This window comes from Fusarium tjaetaba (genome assembly GCF_013396195.1).
Source record: "Fusarium tjaetaba strain NRRL 66243 chromosome Unknown NRRL66243_c0000157, whole genome shotgun sequence".
NCBI lineage: Eukaryota > Fungi > Ascomycota > Sordariomycetes > Hypocreales > Nectriaceae > Fusarium > Fusarium tjaetaba.
In genome coordinates this window covers 85475-105560 of record NW_023501353.1, presented here as the reverse complement: position 1 = coordinate 105560, position 20086 = coordinate 85475, and the positions used below count along the sequence as shown (strand labels likewise).

The following is a 20086-nucleotide window of genomic DNA, read 5'->3' as shown; positions in this document are numbered from 1 at the left end:
TTGGGCCTGTGATATTATCATATAGTCGGTCTGAATTTGTGTAAGTACGACGGATACGCCTGTAGTAATCGCCCTTTGATCTGTATACCTTGATGTTTGCCTTTCTGAGCCTTGACTTATTGAAGATTCAGAGAGTGGAGAGCTAGAGTTTCGGTGGATCCAAGTAGAACCCACTCCAGCTTCAAGCTCTTTGGAAAACAAACATCTCCAATAGGTTAGGTAGCGCTCTGTTGCTCAACCGAGTCCATGGTAGTCAAACAACACTAGCCTGGAGGATAATCGTTGCTTGTTTGTGTTGCAAAGAAAGTAAATGGTCAGAACACTCAGAATTCTATTCCGGCTGTTTTCTTTCACCAACATACATATAAGGTACCTATATCCACTCAAGCTCCAGGTGACGACCCTGGTAGATGGCTTACATGAGTTTGGTGGCTCTATCTCCAAGTGAATGGCTATATAATCTCAAACAGGTACATAAATCTATAAAATGTATTGATGTAGATCGATTGGCAATCAAATCTTGACGCCTTCGCTAATCCATTGGTACTATTGATGAGACTTTGCCGTGTCTTATCGCGTGACTCTCGCTCGTCTCACCTATGAACCCTTGCCCAACCCCTGCCACAAACCTAAGGGATCACACCTCAGTACTACCCGGGGATGGGCTGCTGCCTCTGTCAGCAATTCTCGTATTTGACTGTCCCTTCCCCTCCCTCATTTTGCGACAACAAATAACTCTCCTCTACTTCATACTCTACACAGCCGCATGTACATGTTGTATCCTCTCGCTTCCTATAACATCATCGAAATGCTTCTCTGACCGTGATAATTGACGTGTCTCGACCAATTCAAGTTCGCTGCCCTTCGTTTCATCTTACATCAACAGCAAACGCATCCCACCAGCTTCATCCGTGAGAACCGACTGCCTCATTGTCCAATTGGCCCAATGGCAATAAACATCTTTTACGGCAGACAACGCCGCTTCGTGTCTCGTCGCTTGACCTATCTCGTTCTCCTTCTCATTGTCTTCGCCTATTCAACCTTGACCCTACTGTCTCCAAATGCCGCCCAAACCGATGTTGCCGAAGATGCCGCAAAAGCAGACGCTTCTAGCAAGATCAAGACTTCTGTCGATGGTATCCGTCACTCGCTCAAGAAAGGCGTGACAGAGTTGAATCCGTTTCGTGGTCCTGCCCATCCACCACCGACTCGAGCACAAGATTCATACCAAGGCACTTCTTGGTGGGCTGATTGGAAGTGGTTATCTGTGCCGTTCTCCAGCTCCCTTACCCTTGATGAGGATAGAGCACTGCTTCCCCCGCTCCAGGATCGCCCATTCATTTATTGCTACTACGATGCAACGGTTAAGAAATCGAGGGAAGAAAAAGATGCTGACAGCGATCTTCTTCTGACGTGGCGTCGCGCTTGGTGGGCTCAAGGTTTCCAACCAACCATCTTGGGTTCGTCTGAGGCCACTGAAAATCCGATGTATCAGGAACTTCAACGGCTTGAGGTTCAACCCGAACTAAAGGCCGAACTTATGAGATGGCTCGCTTGGCAATCTATGGGCACTGGCATGCTGGTGGATTATACACTGCTTCCAATTGCACATACTGAGGACCCTCTCTTGGTTTTCCTCCGAAGGGGAGAATATCCTGCCATGACCAGGTGGAAAGGCCTCGAAAGTGCGCTGTTTGTAGGTCCTAAGGAAGAAGTCACAAAGACTATCCGAATAGTAATGGACTCACTTACACTGAAAGCTGCTAAAAATGTCATTGATGCATCAACAAAGAATCACTTCAGGGTTGATAAAGCACAAACTGCACTGGTGCATTATAGCCCAGAGATCATCAAAAAGCAATACCCAAAGATCCATGACAGTATCACTAATGGAAGGGCAAGAGGGTTGGGGGCTCTCAATCGGCTTATCAACGCCCATCTTCACGCTGCATGGCAGAGTAGCTTCCCCCAAGGCATTGAGGTCCTCAAACCCTTTCCTGAGCACACCACCGAGATGGTCACACCGGCCTTGAAGCTTGCCGACTCCTTAGCCTTTTGCCCCGACAACCCCATCCCGTCATCATGCCCTCCTGGTATTTCAAGCTGCGCACACTGTGCGGCTGGCACCACATCTATGAAGGTCACTACCCCTGAGCAATATCAGAACACGAGTGGTGCATTTGCAATTGGAACAGTTCCTCATCCTTGGACACTTGCGACTTTGACAAGCTTCAAGGAGAGGGTGGACGTCAGTTGGATCCGTAAGGAGGCACCTCGAGACCCTTGGCTTGAGACTATCACAAAACTGCTTTTAGGCTCCAAGGTCTCCAGCAATTCGCGAATCATGCACTTCAAACAGGCTGTGGCCGGTGAACATGCCCCTACTCATGCACTGTGGCTGTCGGCTGAAGCTGATATTCCCCCGGATCTGGAGTGGTACTTTGGATTTCGCATTCCCAAGGGTTTGGGAGAGACATATATGGCTATGAACGGCAAAATCGAGCAAGGACCCATGGCAGGAAAGGCCAAGGCTGATAAATCAGCAAAGGTCGAGCGTACCGCGAAGGCTGATGTCGACACAAGGCCTGAGAAGCCTCAGCCTCGACCAGAGGATACCCCAAAGGAGAAGGCTCTCACGCCGGAGGAAATGCAGGCCAAAGAAAAATCCCTCCTGGAGCGTGCCAAGAAGATTGTTGCGCTCAAGAAATCCACCGATAATACTCGACTACGAGCATCGCTCGAGGCTTGGAACTTGGCAGACACAGAAGCCTGGAAGTTCGCGCGCGCTTTCCTCGCCCGTCGCAGCATGGAACGGATTGAGTGGGAGAAGGAGGAATCCAAGTATAGCGGCGGTGCTGGCTCTGAGAAGGGACGTAATGCTTGGAGTCGTTGGAAGGATTATTCTAAAGAACGAGAATAAGGGTTTGGCCATCTTCGTGATTCGACACTACACAACCCCTCGACAACACATTTGGTTTGCGGCGAATGGACTCGGGCGTTCTGGGCGTATGTATAATGGGATTATAATAATGGCAATTGAGCAGTGGTGTCTTGACGGGGTGCTGAGTAGGGGGCTTGCCATTTGACTGGAGTAGAGATGGTCAGGGACTTTGACAGATTAGGAGAGTCACTCAGGAATTCAAGAACGAAGCTTTCACCACCCGCCGCGAAATGAGACTCAGCACGTCAATCGTAAAACGAATGTGTCTGCGAACTAACTACCTACTTATCTGACACCAATGGGTTCTTCAACAGCAGCAACATCTTCCAGTCGCCGCCGTCGAGAGCCCTGGCCTCTAAACGCGGACAGTATCACCACCCATCTCACCGCTCAACTCACGAGAGGTCGGGCCGCGATGCTCCAGCGCAGCAGCCTTTCCAAGAGTTCCGTTGGTGTACTTGGAAGGATAAGTGCCATTTCCGTTCTGAGCGTGCGCGTTGCTCGTGTAAGAACGAAGAGCAAGACGAGCGGACTCAAGGACCTTCTCAGCGTGGACAACGGCGTCGCGGAGGGCGGTTGCAGTGGGATCCTCGGAGCGGGCGAGCTGCTCGGCACGGAGCTGGATGATGTGTCCGTTGAGCCAGATACCGTCGAGCTGGGCTTGGGTCATGTCGCGAGCACCGGAGATTCGGCCGCGGCAAGAGGGAGTGCCGCAGAGGCAGTCGAAGGGCTGGGCCATATGCCATTCGGTGGAGGGATAGAAGAACTGGACGTCTTGTGAGCCATTGAACCTGAGATTCGAGTGGGGAGAATAACGAACTGTAAGCTCATCGCCAACCTTGAGACCCTTGGGTCCCACGAGAATGTTCAAGTTTCCTACATCAAAGAGCTATACCCTCGCGTTAATCACATTGACCCTTTCTGGGAGACGGGGGCGTTCAACATCTGGGGCTTCTCCTTCAAGTAGGTCAACTAACGAGAGTAGGTTCGCAAGAATGGTTAATGTACAGCAGGTCACTGTTCAAGTTGAGATGAGTGTCGCGGCCGGTCTGAACGGTAGCGTAGGTCGGTTCGCTGGCGGGCGTGCAGGGAGGGAAGTCGAACTTTGCGAAAACTGCAAAAGGGGGGAGAGAAACGCGCGAGATGCTCTTGGTGGTGAATTCCTCGGGGTTCACGATGACGACTTCTTGGATGTCGGGGTGAGAGGGTTGGTGCCAATGGGGAGTGAGAGGAGCCATTGTTGGTGGTTTGGTAGCGGGTGAGGCTTGAGTGAGTATGAGTTCGGTATCTGAATGTGTAAGTTGGAGTGAAACTTGAGGGATATTTTTGAGAGGACTTACAACAGAAGTTATATGTGTTGTTGTTGGAGGAGGATGTTTTGGAGACGCAGCGTTAGTGAGACCTCGGTCTAAGTGGAGCTAGGTATAGGTAGGTAGCTTCTGAAAGATGAACTTGGATCAATCAAATACAAAGGTACAAACGAGAACGAGAGCACAAGGAAATACAAGCATTCTTATTTGGTTTCTCAATAACCTGCTCACAGCTGATACGCCCGCATACGTACAGTAGCTCGTGCTGGGCGAATTCTTTAGCTTATAGCCTCCGCAGCGCCGAAGTATGCCTAGCCCCCTGTTCGACCCACCCCGCAAAGACATGGATAGGTCCAGTAGCTGCGCCAAGGTACGTCAAGTCGGTCGGTCTCTGGATATTCTACGCTTGTCCCTTGGTAGTGGCGGGGTAAAGTGATGGGGCCGAGGAGGACCAAGATCCGGAGTACCGGCAGTGTCTTGCTTCATTCTTTTGTCTGCAGAGCTGTAGCTGTAACTAAGATATAATGCGGCAAGTTATTACCCGCAGGTACTGTCAAGATGGCATGAGATAGTCTATATCATGAGACCTTGGCCAGGGGTGACCTATCAGCATTGAATGTGTCACACAGAATGCAGTGACGTGACACGGAGAGGAATGAGTCCAGACCCAGTGGATTGGCTGTTCCTGGACCGTGGGGTTGAAGCTACCTTACTTTGCGACGGTTGGATATTGGTGTGGAGGGGTACATTGGCTGACAATCACAAGATGGAGGGGTAACACAGCAGCTCATGATAGCTAATAGGATAAAATATGCTTATCATGAGGGATGTGTAGTAGGTAATTGAGCCTATATCGATAGGTGTCGATAGTCCTGGACACCCTATTTCGAGACAAAGCAATATTTCCCATGGACTATCTCTCTGTAGCTCGGCATGACAGCTGACATCCATTGCATGGGGTCTCATGAGCCGTGGTCATGGCTAAGGCGGGCCGAAGTGGTGGGCCGGCATCTCCATCCCTTAAGCCGAGGTACCAGTACGCCTCATCTTCTCACGAGGTGTGAACGACAGTCATACAGCTTTTCTATTATGGAGTTATGTAAGCAATAAAACCACAAACGCTAGTGGTCGAGGCTTCGTATCCTATCTTGAAGTGCTCTGTCGGTCGAATCTCTTGTTGCAGGGACAAAGGCAAACACCAAGGTCATAGGCATCAACAGTTTAACAAAAGTAGGTAGGCAGAACAACATTCATGAAATGGTGGGGTTAGGTCATCATATAACGTTAGTGAATGCGTGTTTGCAATTGCCTAGCATTGAACGTCCAGGGACCAAGTGACGTAGGTAGTCCCCACGCCAGCCCCAATGAGGCTTCAGGTCAGGGGACAAGAATAATTGTATTCTCACGACTCAGGTCATTCTCGGTGCATCAAATTTGGGACAAAACACTATATCAACAGGTTGAATACCGTGTGTTGTCTATTTTCGTACGACAGTTTCTATTGTGTCTTCCAATTACATTATTGCGACAAACGCTTCCAAGCTACCCCTCACTCCAACACACACTCATCTCCCCCTTTCAAAATATCACATAGTGCCGCTTCAAGACGAATATATTACACTCGGGTCGAGAAAATTAGAAATCTGGACGGAATTTGTTGCGTGTCTTTCCACCAACTCTTCAGGGGTGTTGACTCTGGTGCGTGAACTCTTCTGCAACTGCCCGACAACTTCCACTACCCACCACCTCTGGTCCCATATGAGAGAGGATGAAGGAGAACAACACCAATACTCCATCATGATGTCGAGACGGTTCGAAGAAGCCCCTCATGAAGTAAGTTCTTCGCGATGATTGAAAAGTGCACATACTTTTACACTACTTTTGTTTCAACTTTATTCGTCAGGATGGGTGAGAGGAACTCCCTGATAACCACAAGATTTCCACAGGACGATGCCATTCACAACGTTCATGAAACGCATGATTGGACTATTGTGTGTCTAAACTGTTATGGTCTTGGTTGTGGGAGCCCATCGTCCAGACAGCAGTCTCCACTTTGCACTACGCCTGAGTCCAGACGTATCACAGGGCATGCACTACTAGCCAAGTTTCAATAGATATGCCTAAATCATGACTTCCATCTCTTGTCCATACCACTGGTTCGCAATTAGAACAATAGTAGGCCTTCACACGCGGAGATCACTTCAGTGTTTGCAGGCTAGGGAGCGGGTGAAGGACTTGTGGTGCAAACCCTAGTGCCCCCCTGACTTATTCCTGCATTGCATTGTATCGAGAGGAACATGTAGCTACAATTAAAGCAACCAGTCCTGTATCCATCGTCGCAACTAGCTAAGCGTGACATCGAGTCCCTGAATGCAGTATCTGTAGTGTGTGGATGCCCCCCCTGCAGTCTCTCCTGTAATCACCTCGAGTTCTTCACAGTATGCCCTATTTCTTCCCCAGGGATATCATCTCCTGGCACTGAGCAAGGCATTCTCAGAGACCATTAAAGAGGTTTAATTTTGTGCTGTGCGTTGCAATTCACCAAGTCTCTTCTCATCTCCACCTCTGCCCGTGGCCATATCCTTCCTCTCCACTCTCTCTTCCATCTCTCAACACATCTCATCTTCAACAACATCATCACCACCCTCAATGTGAGTATTCCTTTGGTGTATTTCCTTTTCCGAATAACTTCATGCCCTTGATCTCTCCCTTCTCTTCCATCTCTTCCATCTCTTCCTTCTCCCACTCTCCATCATCCCCATTCGTGAAGTCGCTACCGCGTTCTTGCCTTCGCTTTCACTCCAACATCAGGCGTGCCCGTGGCTTTTTGCTTCCTCTCCTCTTCCCTCCGCACCCTTCTTTCCTGTGTATGCTCTAACATTTCATCGCGAATAGATAACGTCCTCTAAGATCGCTGTTCGCGAAGTGAGTCGATCGCGGCTTCCGTATTAAACAACTGTCAGGCGCTCCTCTCCTCGGAGAGTGGAAGGAGCTCCTTCCCTTCACCTTCACCTTCCTCAGGTCGACCTTATATGCCTACAAGCCTTGAGATTCTGATATTTGACACATACCATCAACCTCTCTCCCACACCAACCTCTCATCACCGAGTTAAACCCTTGCTTTCGTTCACGACCACACGCTGTTGCACTCCTTGTCAGTCTTTGTCAGAAAACGTTCACTACCTGGCATTCACATCAAGACATTGTCATTCAAGTTGGACGCCTAGTAGCAAAGGGCACTGTTCTGTTTGTATCGTCTACTGTTTGCTCTTTAGCTGTCAGTACATATCAAGTAAGTTAGAGCTTCCTCCTTTTTCTTCCCCTGTGCAGCAGACCTTTCGCTGCCGGTCCCTGTGCACTGGCGGAGAGCATTGCTTCGTGGGCTGCTCCAATGTCCAGCACACTGGAAAGTCTCCCAGCTACTACTGCACTTGGTGGATGGCCCCAGGCTTCTCATTTTCATCGGTTCAGCCTTTTCATCTAACGACGGCAATATCATGGCTTGCTTGTTCCTTATTCTCGTAAAAGAGGCTCTCCATTTTGATGCAGAAAGGATTGGCATTGGCTTCCCACAGGTGTACATGGAATTTTGCTAACTGGATTCTTCCATCGCAGCTGGTTGCTGTCTTTTTACTTGGACCCTTCCAAGATGAGACACATTGCCTATACTGCTCGTGAATTGTTGCGTCTACGCCACAAGCCTCCCCAAAAAGATATCTCCGACAAACTCGTCTCCAAGGTCTTGGAAGACAGAGACTTGGGTACGTTTCCACTCTCCTTTTACACCCACAACATGAACTTCAAATCTAACATCAAGCAGAAGATATCATCCGTACCCCTTACGTGAACAGTCCATCACTGTCCCTTATTATCGAAGAGGGTAACTCCAGCGACGCTGACGAGATGCATCGACGCCCTGTGCAGCAGCTTGACGGCACCGACTCGGATCGCAAGTACCGAGGCCGAAGTGATTCTGAGCTTGATCGGGCACCGACAGTTGCTCCAGCAGATCTTGCAACCCAGAAATCCGAAGGCTTTCAAAAGTTTTACAACTCTGTTGTTTCCCCTACCCATGTTCGGGTCACTGCTGGTGGCCGAATCGTGCCTAACACTCGAGGGCCTCACTCTCCGACCTCCAAATGGAGTCGCGAGCGAAGCTCGATCGATGGGCAGAGCCAGGCTCGTAACTTGAATGGTGATCAGCCTGAGGGCGTCGCCTATCCTGTTCTACCTCCTAGCTGGGGCCACTTTGCTCCTATGGTTCCTCCACATGCTCCAGGAACTTTGCCAGGAATGGCACTTCGACCAGAAGGGGTCCCTTTCATTCCTCCTCCTATGGGTTATAACTTGGCTCCCATCTCATACAATCAGTTTCCTGCCCCTGGCCTCCCGATGCAGCTCCCGAGTCAAGCTGGTCCTTATGGCAAGCTTCCGGACGCAGGTATGGAACAGGCACGCAATGTTCACCTCTCTCCTGCCGATCAGTTCGATAACTCCCGCCCCTTTCTCTGCAACGGACAGTGGTGGATCGCAAATGGAGGCGTTCTATACCCCATCAGCATGCCGCCTCAGATGAGCTTTGCACCCCCTGCTGTCCCCAGTCCTGCGGCTCCTCGCCCCAGTGGTGATTTCAACGCAGCTCCTGCTAGATATGGACGCCCATCGTCACGACAGCCTGACCCATTGCCTCTTCGCTTGCAGAATGAGCCTTCGCGCTCCGCCAGTCCTCCAGTGTCGTCAATTCGTCCAAGCTCGATTACCCAGAAGCAGCTTGAGGTTCTTCGCAGTCAAAAACGCTACCACCAAGACCAGCTTCGGTATAACAAGCACCAGATCGATGCTCGAGACATGGAAGAGCAGCTTGAGAACATTTGTCGAGAGATTGAGCATTTCGAGCGCATGCTGGCGACTCAGCTCGAGTTCGAGTCCAGGAAGTATCCACCAGAGGGGTTTCCTGACGGACCCCTTTCCAACTCATCCAATGACTATGGCAATAGCAACAGTGAATCCGATGGCATAAACGCTGTCAATGCAGTGCATCCCTCGGGCTTCGGGAATCAACTGACGGTCGGCAAGACTGGCGGCACCTTTCCACAACTTGCGAGTGTTCAAACCCGGCTGCAAATCACGGCACCCACTTCGGCCAAGAACTTCAACAATGCGTTGAAGAATGATGATGTTCAACAGCGTAAGCCATCCAGCCTTCCGATCCATGCTGCTTTGGCACCTGTCTTCCAGCCGCGCTCAGATCTGTCGACCTCCGCTGTCGCACCCAATGAGGTGGAAGAAGTCGACGAGGGGGTGCAGATGCGGCAATATGAACGCATGTACAAGAACGCTGAGGGCTGGCGAACGTTCTTCAGGAACAAGCTCCATGCTGACAAGAGCATGGGCCCCCCCTATCTCATCGGGAAACTCAAGCCAGGAGTTCGGCCAGAAAACGCCAGAGACACTGATTATGTGTACGATCGCGAGTTGACAGCAGAGGAGGAACGCGCTCGCTTCACATATTGGGGACGAGCACCTTTCATCTTCGAGAATGGACTCCCTCTATATGACGGCAAGAATTTCTATCCACCTTGCGTTATCAAGGAGGAACCTGTTGTCGCCAATGAGTCTGTTCCTCAAAACGCCTCTGTGCCAAATGAGTCAAAGACGCCGCCAATGAAGCCCATTGAGGTTGATCCCTTCCATGCCGTCTCCGAAGCTACCATGCCTTCTGCCCGTTACGCCTTTGATGACGCTACTCGCTCCGAGTCTTTGCACCGTACCGACGACTCTCTCCACGCAAGCTCAACCTCTGAGGTGCCTCGATCTGAATCCCACGCTGCTCATTCTGGAAGTCGTTACCTGGAATTCCGCCGAGCGATCAATGAGCGTCCACGAATCCCGAGTGAGAAGCTACGTGCTAGAGTTTCAGACGACTCGGGTGACGAAGAGGGCAATCTTCTCTTCAAAGGGCGCCGAGTTGATCGCGATGCGAAGTAAGTGAATACCATATTACTCATTGTGGCCAATACTAACTTCGTTGCAGCAAGTATCCGAAAGACATCTGGTCCACGATGCGCAAGAATGGGAAAACGAGTGCGAATGTAGTTGCAGGACAAGTCTCCCCTATGACTGCCCAAGGTGTGCTGCCTCATTACGCCGGGCATGCCACTGCATCCTTGACTCCTGCAGTTACGACCAACTCTCGTGGTAATAGTGCCAAGCTAGGAGACGTGAACGCTTCCCCAACAGCAAACATCACTGTCGGAAGACGTGAAGAGAACAGACCGCCCCTTGAACTTCTTGATCAACAACTGCGCGGCGCCAGCCTTCAGGACAAGAGCCACCATGGGTTCTCTACTCGCTGAACAACCTCTTTCTCGCATTCTTCCTTGACAATCTTTCCAATTTCTTGGACGCGGGACTATCGATGATGCCGCATCTTCCTTGCTTTCGATAAGCATCAGCCATTGCTCTTATGATTACAATTTGTATCACTTACTACACAGTTTCGTTCACATGCTACTTATGGTTAAAGTATGGTCTCACAGTCCGCCACGGCCGCCAGTGGCCTTTGCATTTGGTTGAATCGGTCAACGCTTGATCAGATAAAGCGCCTATCACACAGACGCGCAGGCAACATCAATGTTAGAATCATGTTAGGATTTCGAGGGTCATGGACAGGCGTCAAAAAGTTTGTCAAAAAGTTTGCCTTGTGTGCAGAATAACTGCTAGATGAATCATTCTCATCGGGGGCATGGATTATGTTCATAGGACTCTTATGTTAGATACGTTTGCTCACAAATATTTGCTTGCTATTAGACTCCTCTTGCACTGGTTCGGTGAAAGAAACCTCATGGGGGAGATATACGGCCTCGACCGGTTTGACTTACACCAAAATTCGCTGGCGATCCACCAATTTCATGGTCGTTTCTTATTCCCCAGCCTCCCAGCTAGAACACCTCCCAGTAAGTTCTACAACTGCGCTTCGGGTCAGGAGAATCATCAGGATTCTTAGGTGTGCTCACCACCAAAAAGCGTCCCGTTTATTCACCAAACACCTAAGACTGGTGGCTAACTACGACACGCCGGGACAACTGAATGGCAAAGATATTTGTGAATGAGAAGAGAATCATGTTTGATTGCATAATACTAGGAAAACTACCTTAAGCTGAAAGAATGTACCTCACCTTCAAATTTCCAGCCTCATTGGCAACTCGGTGAAAATCTTCTAGGGAGAACAGGACCCCATGATAGTAGTTGGGTCCTGTCGGGTTTACTCTTCGCTAGACGTATACCTCGAAAACCATGGATCTAAGTGGTTGACGCGGAGATATCCTAGCGGTGGACAAAGTGAAGCCTACGACTTACCGTACAAAGGCGCACCCAAGTGCGGCTGAGGTCTACGACAGACAGACATTGAATTGAATGCGTCTGATGGTGTTTGTTAGCATCCTACGAGAGGACAGATGGGTCAGCCACCTGTCCGACAGAACATCACGAGGGGACTCGCGAATGTGCATGTGGGGAGAGCAGGTCAAGACTTCGGGATAAACCTCCCATGGAGCATTTCACCAGTTGAGTGAAATGGCCATTGAGAACCCTAAAAATTCTCAATTCATCTACCCTGCTGTAGACCAGGTACCGTGCGGTTAGAAGGAAAAGCACGTAGGTATCGTAAAAACGCCGCCGGAGTAAAATGCCCATTTCCTCATCAACTTTTGCCCTTTGAGTTGCTCACATTCGTGTCGTGATTATGTGAGTGGTGAAAAAAGAAAAAAGATTCGTCCTCGCCAGGGAGGAGAGGTTTGATCATGTCGTCTTGAAAGTTTTGGTGGTTTGGTTTTTGTTATTGCTCGACAAAGTTCATCGCTTAAGCGGTGACCTTGTTGTTGGCAGCGAGCTCACGGCCAACCTTGGAGCGGGCCAGGATGTCCTCACGGTCCTTGTCAAGCTTGAGCTTGGTGATGACGACGTTGGAGGGGTGGATGCCCAGAGGAACGGACTGGCCGTTGGCCTTGTCGCGGGTGATACGCTCGATGTGGACAACGTACTTGAGACGGTACACGGAGGTGATCTTGCCCTCACGGCCCTTGTTGGAGCCACGGACAATGGTGACCTCGTCGTCCTTTCGGATGGGGATAGAGCGGACCTGGGTAATGTTAGAGGCGTGAAGTTTTTTTATTTGACTGCCATTGAGACTCACGTTGTACTTCTCACGGAGCTCCTTGGAGAGGGGAGCGCTCATGATGACACGGCGCTGGTCAGAGGGAGCCTTGAAGTGAGCGGCACGGCTCTTGCGTCGAGAAGACGAAACGTCTGATTGAGGTCAGAATAAAGAACACGGAATGCTACATCTGCTATAGAGAAACTCACTGGTGCTGACTTTGACCATTTTGTCGGTGGTTGGCGAGGACGACGCTGGTGAGTTAGTTGAGCGTTGGGCAATGAAGAACGGATTGACAAAACGAAAGAAAATTCTGAAAATGTGCGGATTTTAGTTGACTTTGTGCGGGCACGTGATCGAATTGACAGGGGTGAAATTGCTCCATTTGAGCTTGAAAGTGGAGGACGGAAAAATTGGCTGAGTCAGCGGTTGCGGGCCGCATTTACTGCATTGGGGCATTGGAACACCATTTTCTTTGCAGCTATCGGCATCAAATTAATGAGATGAGAAGAATTTGCATGATGTCGGATGTTAATGGTACATGCGGAGGAATTCGAAGTTTTATAGAAGGGGGACTGGAAACAGGTGTTGATCCATTGACTTGAATCCGTGTGACACAAAGTCATAGTCTTCAAGGTCACAGACATGGATGTCTAATCCGAAATAGCTGTATGGTATTCGTATATTTTACAAGAGGAGCGTATTGTACATAATCCAACATATCCATCTATGCAGACATAGGTCTCTGGAATCGTCCATTGTTATCGTATCTTGCTTCTAGAGTGGCTGTTAGCATTTCTGACTACTATGAGACCTGAATAACTTACTGAAGAAGGTGTAACTCAATGTCACCGTCTCTACGCCCCTCATGTTCATATCATTGAGCAGATCAGGATCCAAGTAGAAGAAGACGGGCATGTCCACAGTCTCGCCCGCATTGAGGCGCTGCTCCTCGAAGCAGAAACACTGGATCTTGCTGAAGTAAGGCGCACACTGGCCAGGCGTCACACTGTAGGTAGCAACTCCGATGATGTCCTGGTCACTATTGTTGGTGGCCTTGTAGAAAGCCAGTGCGGTCTCACCGGGGAGAACTCGCACTTCTCGCTGCTGAGGGACGAACTTCCAGGGCAGGACATCGGAGACAGAGGCACTGAAGGTGACTTTGATTCGCTTGGCGTCTTTGACGGGCACGAGTCGGCTTGCGAGATCGCCTTCGTCACCTGATCCTGGACCGCCGTGGGCACGTATGGGTTGACCGCCCCAGCCGGTAGTCTGGCAGATCTTGAAGGGTGTTAGAAGAGCATCGTGACAATGAGAAGGGAGGGCCTCACCATCTTGTATAAGGGCACAGAGCCATAAGTGAGAGTTACAAATCCGAGGATTGTACTCAAGACATAGTACCTGATAATCGTAAGCCACGACCTTTCCAGTTCCATATTCAATCGTACGCCACGGTTCTATTCTTCTTGCTATAATGCGCACGAATCTCGTCCATCGTCGGTGTATAAGGCTGTCCCGTGCGGGCGTTATTCGATGCATTGCGGGCAAAGTTGAAGGCATTTCGCTGGAGCTTCGGGCGGGCATTCTGGCAGAAGAAACATGACCATTGTGAAGAAGCCGCGCGGGCTGAGCTTCGCGCGAGTCGAGGCGCTACGTTCATGGTCAATTGAGGGGTCAATTGGTGGTTTTGTTGGTGGTGAGGCGTAGATATTGAGTTGGCTGATGTTTGGGGGATGGATTTCTTGCTGACGTCGGGGATCGGGATGTGCAATGCCGATGGTGGGAAGTGAGCTACCCTATGGAAGAACGCCGATTTGATCATGAAGTTTTGGCATGTTTGGTAATTGGTTAATTTCGTGTCGCATAAGGTATTTACTACGATATTTCTATTGAATTGTCACTTGTTTCTACTTATTGGTCTCAGTGAATGACTTGACTTGTCATCACAGATGAACAACTCGGTAGTTTTGGAAGAGAGATCTTCATGTGAGTAACAATGCGAATAGCTGTTTTCAAATCTCAAAAGACAAGACATGTTTCTTTATCTTGTATTATTGGTCCTCGAGAACTCTCATTCAATAAGATATCAAGTATCGAATGTGTCAACTATGCCGTGTAGCCGTTGACAACCGCTACAATACAAATGCCTCAGGAGTTTGAGTTCAGCTTACTCCATTAAATGGCTAACTACCTACCATAAAAAGACAATTCATCCGCCTGTGGTCCCTGAAACTATTGTATGTCACCCCGAAGCACGTGCAATTTAGGTAAGGCAAGGTAGTTGAGATCTTCCATGATCATCTTTTAGCAGGAAGTTCGGCAGTGTCTGTGGACCATGCAATGAATCCCTGTTTCAGTGGCTACCATTATTAGCTCGTTCGTATTTGAGGTTCTAGACACCAGCATCGTCTAGCCCTGTCGGCACCACCGAACTTACTTTATATGTCCAATGCTGCAGCAGCTAAGTGAGCTAGCAGGAGGCCTCGATTATGCTTCAGCAGTTGGAAAGCTTCTTTTTCGGATACAACAGTAGCGATGGTATCATCTCTTAGCCATCTTTTGTGGCTTTGACAGTTTAAAGGGAGTACGCATTGAGTGGTTCTATTGGTTGGACTTACGCGGTGGCTCATCATTACCACTTACACATTAAACGGATGAATCTTGGAACTGGCCTACGAAATGAATTAAGCCGATGGATCGATATTATTAATAAAAGCTTAGCATTGACTAAGATCCACGGCAGTGACTCTTCAGGCGAGAGAGACGACTCGACGGAAAGGTTCGGTCGGTAGGTTAGGTACTTTAGTAGCTGCTTGTTTCAACTTGGCTCCTAATGGAATGGAATCTTACATGGACCACGGATTGGCCTTGGACCCGCCGCCACGAAAAGCTGTAGGCAAAGACAGAGCAAGGCAAGGAAAGATGCGAGCGGACAAAAGCTTAAATAAAAGCCAAGCCCAAAGCATGTGCAACACCAAAAAGAGACGAATTCGATCTCAATGTTTCTCGCCATTGACTACCTCTATCCTATCTTCTCGGGTGATTGACCATGGAGCCAACAGCAGAGGATAGACACAACAATTCACACTCGGCTCACGAGCTCGAGAGGTTTCACACACCAAAAGAAGAGTTCCAGACTCAACCACACCATGACTACCAATACCAACGAGATGAATCGAATCCCCTCTGCAGGTCAAACTCATCGCCAACGCCAGGCTCACCACAACAATCTGACAAAGCATCACACCATCGACGACCAAGCAGGGCAGTTGCACTAGAGAAGCTCCGAAATCGTCCAAAAAAGCTACGAAAGGCTCTGATTGCAAACATCTTGAGATGGTTTGCTTCAGTGCTGTTTGTCGTCGCTATTTACGTGATATTATGGTACTACTCAAAGCTAGATATCATGTCAACAACGACAAAACGAGAATTCAACGCTCTCATTATCGGACTCTCCCTCGGTCTTGGAATGAGCATAACGATATCCCTTGAGGCAATGGCTGTGGAGATTAGATATTGGATCATCAGTCTTCGAGATTGGCCAGATCGAGAGGTAGGTCAAGCTAGCAACGTCAATTGTGAATGGCTACTAATACCTGGTAGACCGAGTTGATATTAAAAGCAAAAGACTTGACCAAGATCATCCAACTCACTTGGGTATCGAAATCACGTTCGCTACGGTCATACGCTGTGGCTTTCATAATACTCAACATCATATCCCAGATTGCTCTAGCTATGCTCGGTCTCGTCTATTCTACAAACACAGCTGACTCGGCTGCAATTCTACACCCTGGCAATGTCACAGTACCAGACATGTCCAACATCGTCACAAACAGAGTTCTCGCAAACAAGTCGCAAAACAACTCACAAGCGCTCGGTGCCTTACGATACACCGCAAACAGATACACCAAAGTCATCCAGAGTGTCTTTGAAGCAGCACTGACAAATTGTCTAGTTATGGCACTATCGCCCTTGGAGCGAACTGGGGAACCATGGACGATATCCCTAAACCTGGAACACTCTGGGACAACAACGATCCTTTGGCGTACTGCGGCGGAAACTCTTGCACATACGTCTTCCAGGAATCCACGTCACGACCAAAGAACTACGATCTCGTGGTGAGCACCAACCGGAGCGTTGAGGCCACAGGAAATTGCCGCAGCTGGAAGGTCGCAAAGGGAGGTAACGGAAACGAAATCACCATCACAATCGACGACGACAAGAAAACACAAGTCAACATCACAGCCATAAACGGCGCCAACCAAACAACATTCATGTTCAACGCTGCGGCACCCCAAGGCCAAACATGGAGCGAAGTCGCAGCCTTTGAAGCCTCAAGCTCCCAAGCATGGTTCTACCGTTGCAACGTCAGTATCGGACCTGTCGTCAACGCCATGCGCAAGGAGCACTACATCGGAACCAACATCACATCTCTAGCCACTTCAGCTATAGCTCTCCAGGGATACGGAGCTTCCTCACTAGGTCCCACGGATAGCGATCGACAGTTCCAGAGCTATCCGGCCGAGTCGTCGTATGGGCAGCCCATGAATGGGAGCACAGAAGACATGGGACAGGTCATGTCGACTTTTGCGATTGGTGTAATAGCTGTCACGGCCCAGTCTGCTACTGGCATAATAGTCCCGGGGTTGCAGCCTCAGAATGGCGTTGTGTTGCAGATTACAAAGTGGATGTATGTACATCTCATCTTGGGTTTGAGTTTGGGTGTGCAGTTGTTATTGGGCGTTGGTATTGCGATACTGTCAAACTTACCTTCGAGGTAGTGGTTACAACGTTTAAAAGTGTAATGATGTTTGCTTTAGATTCTGGGTATATAGGCAAGCGAATGATGATGATATTTGGACTAATCTTTAAATTCCATGGGCCATGTTCTCCACGTATATCTGAGTACGGCATCTCGCAACTCTAGTGGCCTATCTGCGTTAAGGAGATATCTGATTGTCACGACACGTCACCTCCATGCAACATAAGGGGTCCATGATAAGGTTGATCGCAAGTCGAGTCACCACGTAGTCATATTGAGGGAAAGACATGTGAATGCCATGGCTTGAAGGCCTCACCTTTGATGCCTGAAGTGGAGTGTAAACGGTCTCGCTTTGCAACAAACATCATCTTACTCTAACTTGTGAGCATAATATCCCATGATGTTTTCCAGATCAAGAGTCTGAAAGAAGAAATGATATGGAATTCAATAATTGTGCGGTGTAAAACCTGCCTATGCAATCTCATTGCTTTATGCTATATAACTTAACTTCAAGTGCACGCCTGCAAACCAGAAAACTACCAATCTTAAAGAACTCCGACCAAATAGACACATAATTCACTTTTATCGATGCTTTCCGTTTGTAAATCTCACCCTGTTACCATTCACAAGCCGTTGACGTGGAGAAGGACTGCTCCCGACCAGTCGCTCAAGGATCTGAACCACAAAAACCTGAATCACCAGGATGATCAAGCGCAGCAGGTGGTCGATGAGGCTTAGACTTGGTACCTTGCCTCGGCTATATGTTGAATCGGTAAACTCGAATGGAAGCTTCGCGCCCAAGTGTTCTTGGGCCACTTCAAGCCCACTGCTGAAACCATCCTCGTGGAGACCGTACTTGGTCCACGCGCCGGCATAACTAATACCGCGAGTGTTTTGGATATGTTTTAGAAGCTTCTGTGCTCGAACGGCGGATGAGGTGTATATAGGTTGTGAGTAGTAATAACGTCCCTGGGTTTGCGCAGGCTTTGGCCTTTGAAGCGGGTTCAAAGTGACGAAGACGTCGCCGAATGTGTTTCGAGGAATGTGCTGAAGGATGTTCATGTTGTAAGTGAGTGAAACCTGGTTGATGTTTCCCTTTCGTGAAGATGGTGATGACACTGCAAGATAATTCCAGCTGGCCCAGGCCTTCTTACGGCGAGGCATCATATCGAGATCGGAGTGAAGAACGACTTCATTCTGCGATGTCTTGAAGCTGGACATGATGGAGCGCTCTTGCTCACTGGCGGATGACTTGATGATATCGTATGCCTCATCACCATGTGTGGCGAGAATGACGTGGTCGTACAGAGCTGATGAACCGTTTTCCAGGTGCAGCCTAACTTGACCGTTGCTCTCAGTCGTAACATGCCTGACTGGTGTCTTGAGGAAAAGATGATTGGGAGGGAATCCCTTCATGACGGCATCGACATATGACTTAGAACCGCCCTCTATTGTCATCCATTGAGGGCGAGCTCTTATTGTGTTTAGTAAATGATGATTCCAACTGAGACATGATTAGTATGTGTTTGTACTGTACAGTGTCACTAGAAATCTTAACTTACAGGAAGCGCACGAATGTCGCTGCGGGGAATTCAAGTGAGCACCTGTCAGGACTTGTACTCCATATTGATGCCGCCAAAGGAAGCAGATAATCGTCTCTAAAGGCATTTGAGTAGCCTTCAAGCTCCAGGTATTGGCCAATTGTGATGTCTGTGCAGGTGCAGTTTGTCGCTTTATTCAAAACTTCAATGCTTGCTATGTCATCATCGTCATCGCTCAAGATATCCAATGCGAATTGGTTGAAACGGAAGATGTCGAAAAGCATTCGCCACATTCGCGGTGAGAGTAAATTTCTCCGTTGACAAAATAATGAGAACGGACTGGAACCTGACCATTCGAAAGCGCCGCGATCTCGGGATAGACTGAATGTTAGGTCTGTAGGCGTTGTCTTGATGTTGATCTTTTCCAAGAACTTGGTAAAGTTGGCTAAGAGAGAGAAGCTTCGGTGAGCTATAAGTATAATTAACCGTTGAGAGGGGACAAAGACTCACGGTAGGTGGTGGCGTTTAAAACATGGAAACCTGTGTCGACCTTTGTTGAAAACTTTCCCTTTTTGAAATTGACAGTGTTTGTATGACCTCCAAACCTGTCAGAGGCTTCGTAGACGTAGACATCATGATACGTCTTGTTCAAGGCCCACAGAGCACCTATTCCAGCAGAGCCGCTGCCGACAATGGCGACCCTTTTCCTGCGGAAGCGATCAGTCGAGGAGCTCATTGTATCTATCGACTGTCGGTGTAGGCAGGCAGGAAATAGAGAAGGGAAAGGCTTGGTCTGTTCAAGAGGGTGTACAAGACATATCTATCTTGAATAGAGAGCAGAAATAGTAGTAAAGAGACAGCAGAAACAGTAAAAGAGAAAAGCATGTGACAGAGCCAAGCCCAATACTCCAGTTCAGGCAATGATCAATTCATGATTGGATAAATAGCGGTATCGGTATTGGTCTCGCAGCCACAGACGGACACAGACGGTGTGAGTTGTCGAAGCTGATTTGATGACGAGGCAATGGAATAGATTTTGGGGGGGGGGTTGGACAACGGAAGCAATGCAATAGTGGAGGTCAGTCACCATGGATGACGAGACAAGGACTTACATGTGCTGTGGCTCCAACATACTTTAGCGAGCAGCGGGATACAGTATCCGAGATGTACTAATAGATAAGGAGAGACAGACAGACAGATTAGTGTCAGTAGCAGTCAGGTAGTGCCTTGCTTCTGCTTTCAAAGAGAGACAGTGGCTTTTGGGGATCTACAATATGAGAGTTTGGTTTGCGGACAGAGGGTGGGAGTCAGCGGGAGATGAATGGTCAAGCTTCTATTTTTGCTGGGGGTTCGTTCCGAGAAATGACATCGATGATT

General features: G+C 48.9%; 7 protein-coding genes across 7 annotated transcripts; 3 read left to right on the top strand and 4 right to left on the bottom strand.

The window, feature by feature from the left end:
- Positions 1 to 946: 946 nt before the first annotated feature.
- FTJAE_7767 (uncharacterized protein) lies at positions 947 to 2920 on the top strand (the record flags this gene model as incomplete). The annotated part of the gene is made up of 1 exon (XM_037354516.1): positions 947 to 2920. One exon carries the CDS (start codon positions 947 to 949, stop codon positions 2918 to 2920), a length of 1974 nt encoding a protein of 657 aa, XP_037205148.1.
- Positions 2921 to 3296: 376 nt separating this feature from the next.
- On the bottom strand, positions 3297 to 4179 carry FTJAE_7766 (post-SET domain protein; the record flags this gene model as incomplete). Its single annotated transcript, XM_037354515.1, has 2 exons — positions 3297 to 3830; positions 3919 to 4179. The coding sequence occupies 2 exons, from the start codon at positions 4177 to 4179 to the stop codon at positions 3297 to 3299; spliced, it is 795 nt and encodes a 264-aa protein (XP_037205147.1).
- Positions 4180 to 7900: 3721 nt separating this feature from the next.
- On the top strand, positions 7901 to 10607 carry FTJAE_7765 (uncharacterized protein; the record flags this gene model as incomplete). Its single annotated transcript, XM_037354514.1, has 3 exons — positions 7901 to 8012; positions 8072 to 10235; positions 10286 to 10607. The coding sequence occupies 3 exons, from the start codon at positions 7901 to 7903 to the stop codon at positions 10605 to 10607; spliced, it is 2598 nt and encodes an 865-aa protein (XP_037205146.1).
- A 1505-nt stretch (positions 10608 to 12112) lies between these two features.
- Positions 12113 to 12634, bottom strand: FTJAE_7764 (60s ribosomal l26; the record flags this gene model as incomplete). The annotated part of the gene is made up of 3 exons (XM_037354513.1): positions 12113 to 12391; positions 12446 to 12558; positions 12616 to 12634. 3 exons carry the CDS (start codon positions 12632 to 12634, stop codon positions 12113 to 12115), a joined length of 411 nt encoding a protein of 136 aa, XP_037205145.1.
- A 499-nt stretch (positions 12635 to 13133) lies between these two features.
- On the bottom strand, positions 13134 to 14066 carry FTJAE_7763 (cytochrome c oxidase assembly subunit 11; the record flags this gene model as incomplete). Its single annotated transcript, XM_037354512.1, has 4 exons — positions 13134 to 13183; positions 13234 to 13687; positions 13738 to 13807; positions 13855 to 14066. The coding sequence occupies 4 exons, from the start codon at positions 14064 to 14066 to the stop codon at positions 13134 to 13136; spliced, it is 786 nt and encodes a 261-aa protein (XP_037205144.1).
- Positions 14067 to 15455: 1389 nt separating this feature from the next.
- Positions 15456 to 17187, top strand: FTJAE_7762 (uncharacterized protein; the record flags this gene model as incomplete). Its single annotated transcript, XM_037354511.1, has 3 exons — positions 15456 to 15959; positions 16010 to 16221; positions 16362 to 17187. 3 exons carry the CDS (start codon positions 15456 to 15458, stop codon positions 17185 to 17187), a joined length of 1542 nt encoding a protein of 513 aa, XP_037205143.1.
- Positions 17188 to 17750: 563 nt separating this feature from the next.
- Positions 17751 to 19445, bottom strand: FTJAE_7761 (uncharacterized protein; the record flags this gene model as incomplete). Its single annotated transcript, XM_037354510.1, has 3 exons — positions 17751 to 18672; positions 18731 to 19178; positions 19220 to 19445. 3 exons carry the CDS (start codon positions 19443 to 19445, stop codon positions 17751 to 17753), a joined length of 1596 nt encoding a protein of 531 aa, XP_037205142.1.
- Between the last annotated feature and the right edge of the window lie 641 nt (positions 19446 to 20086).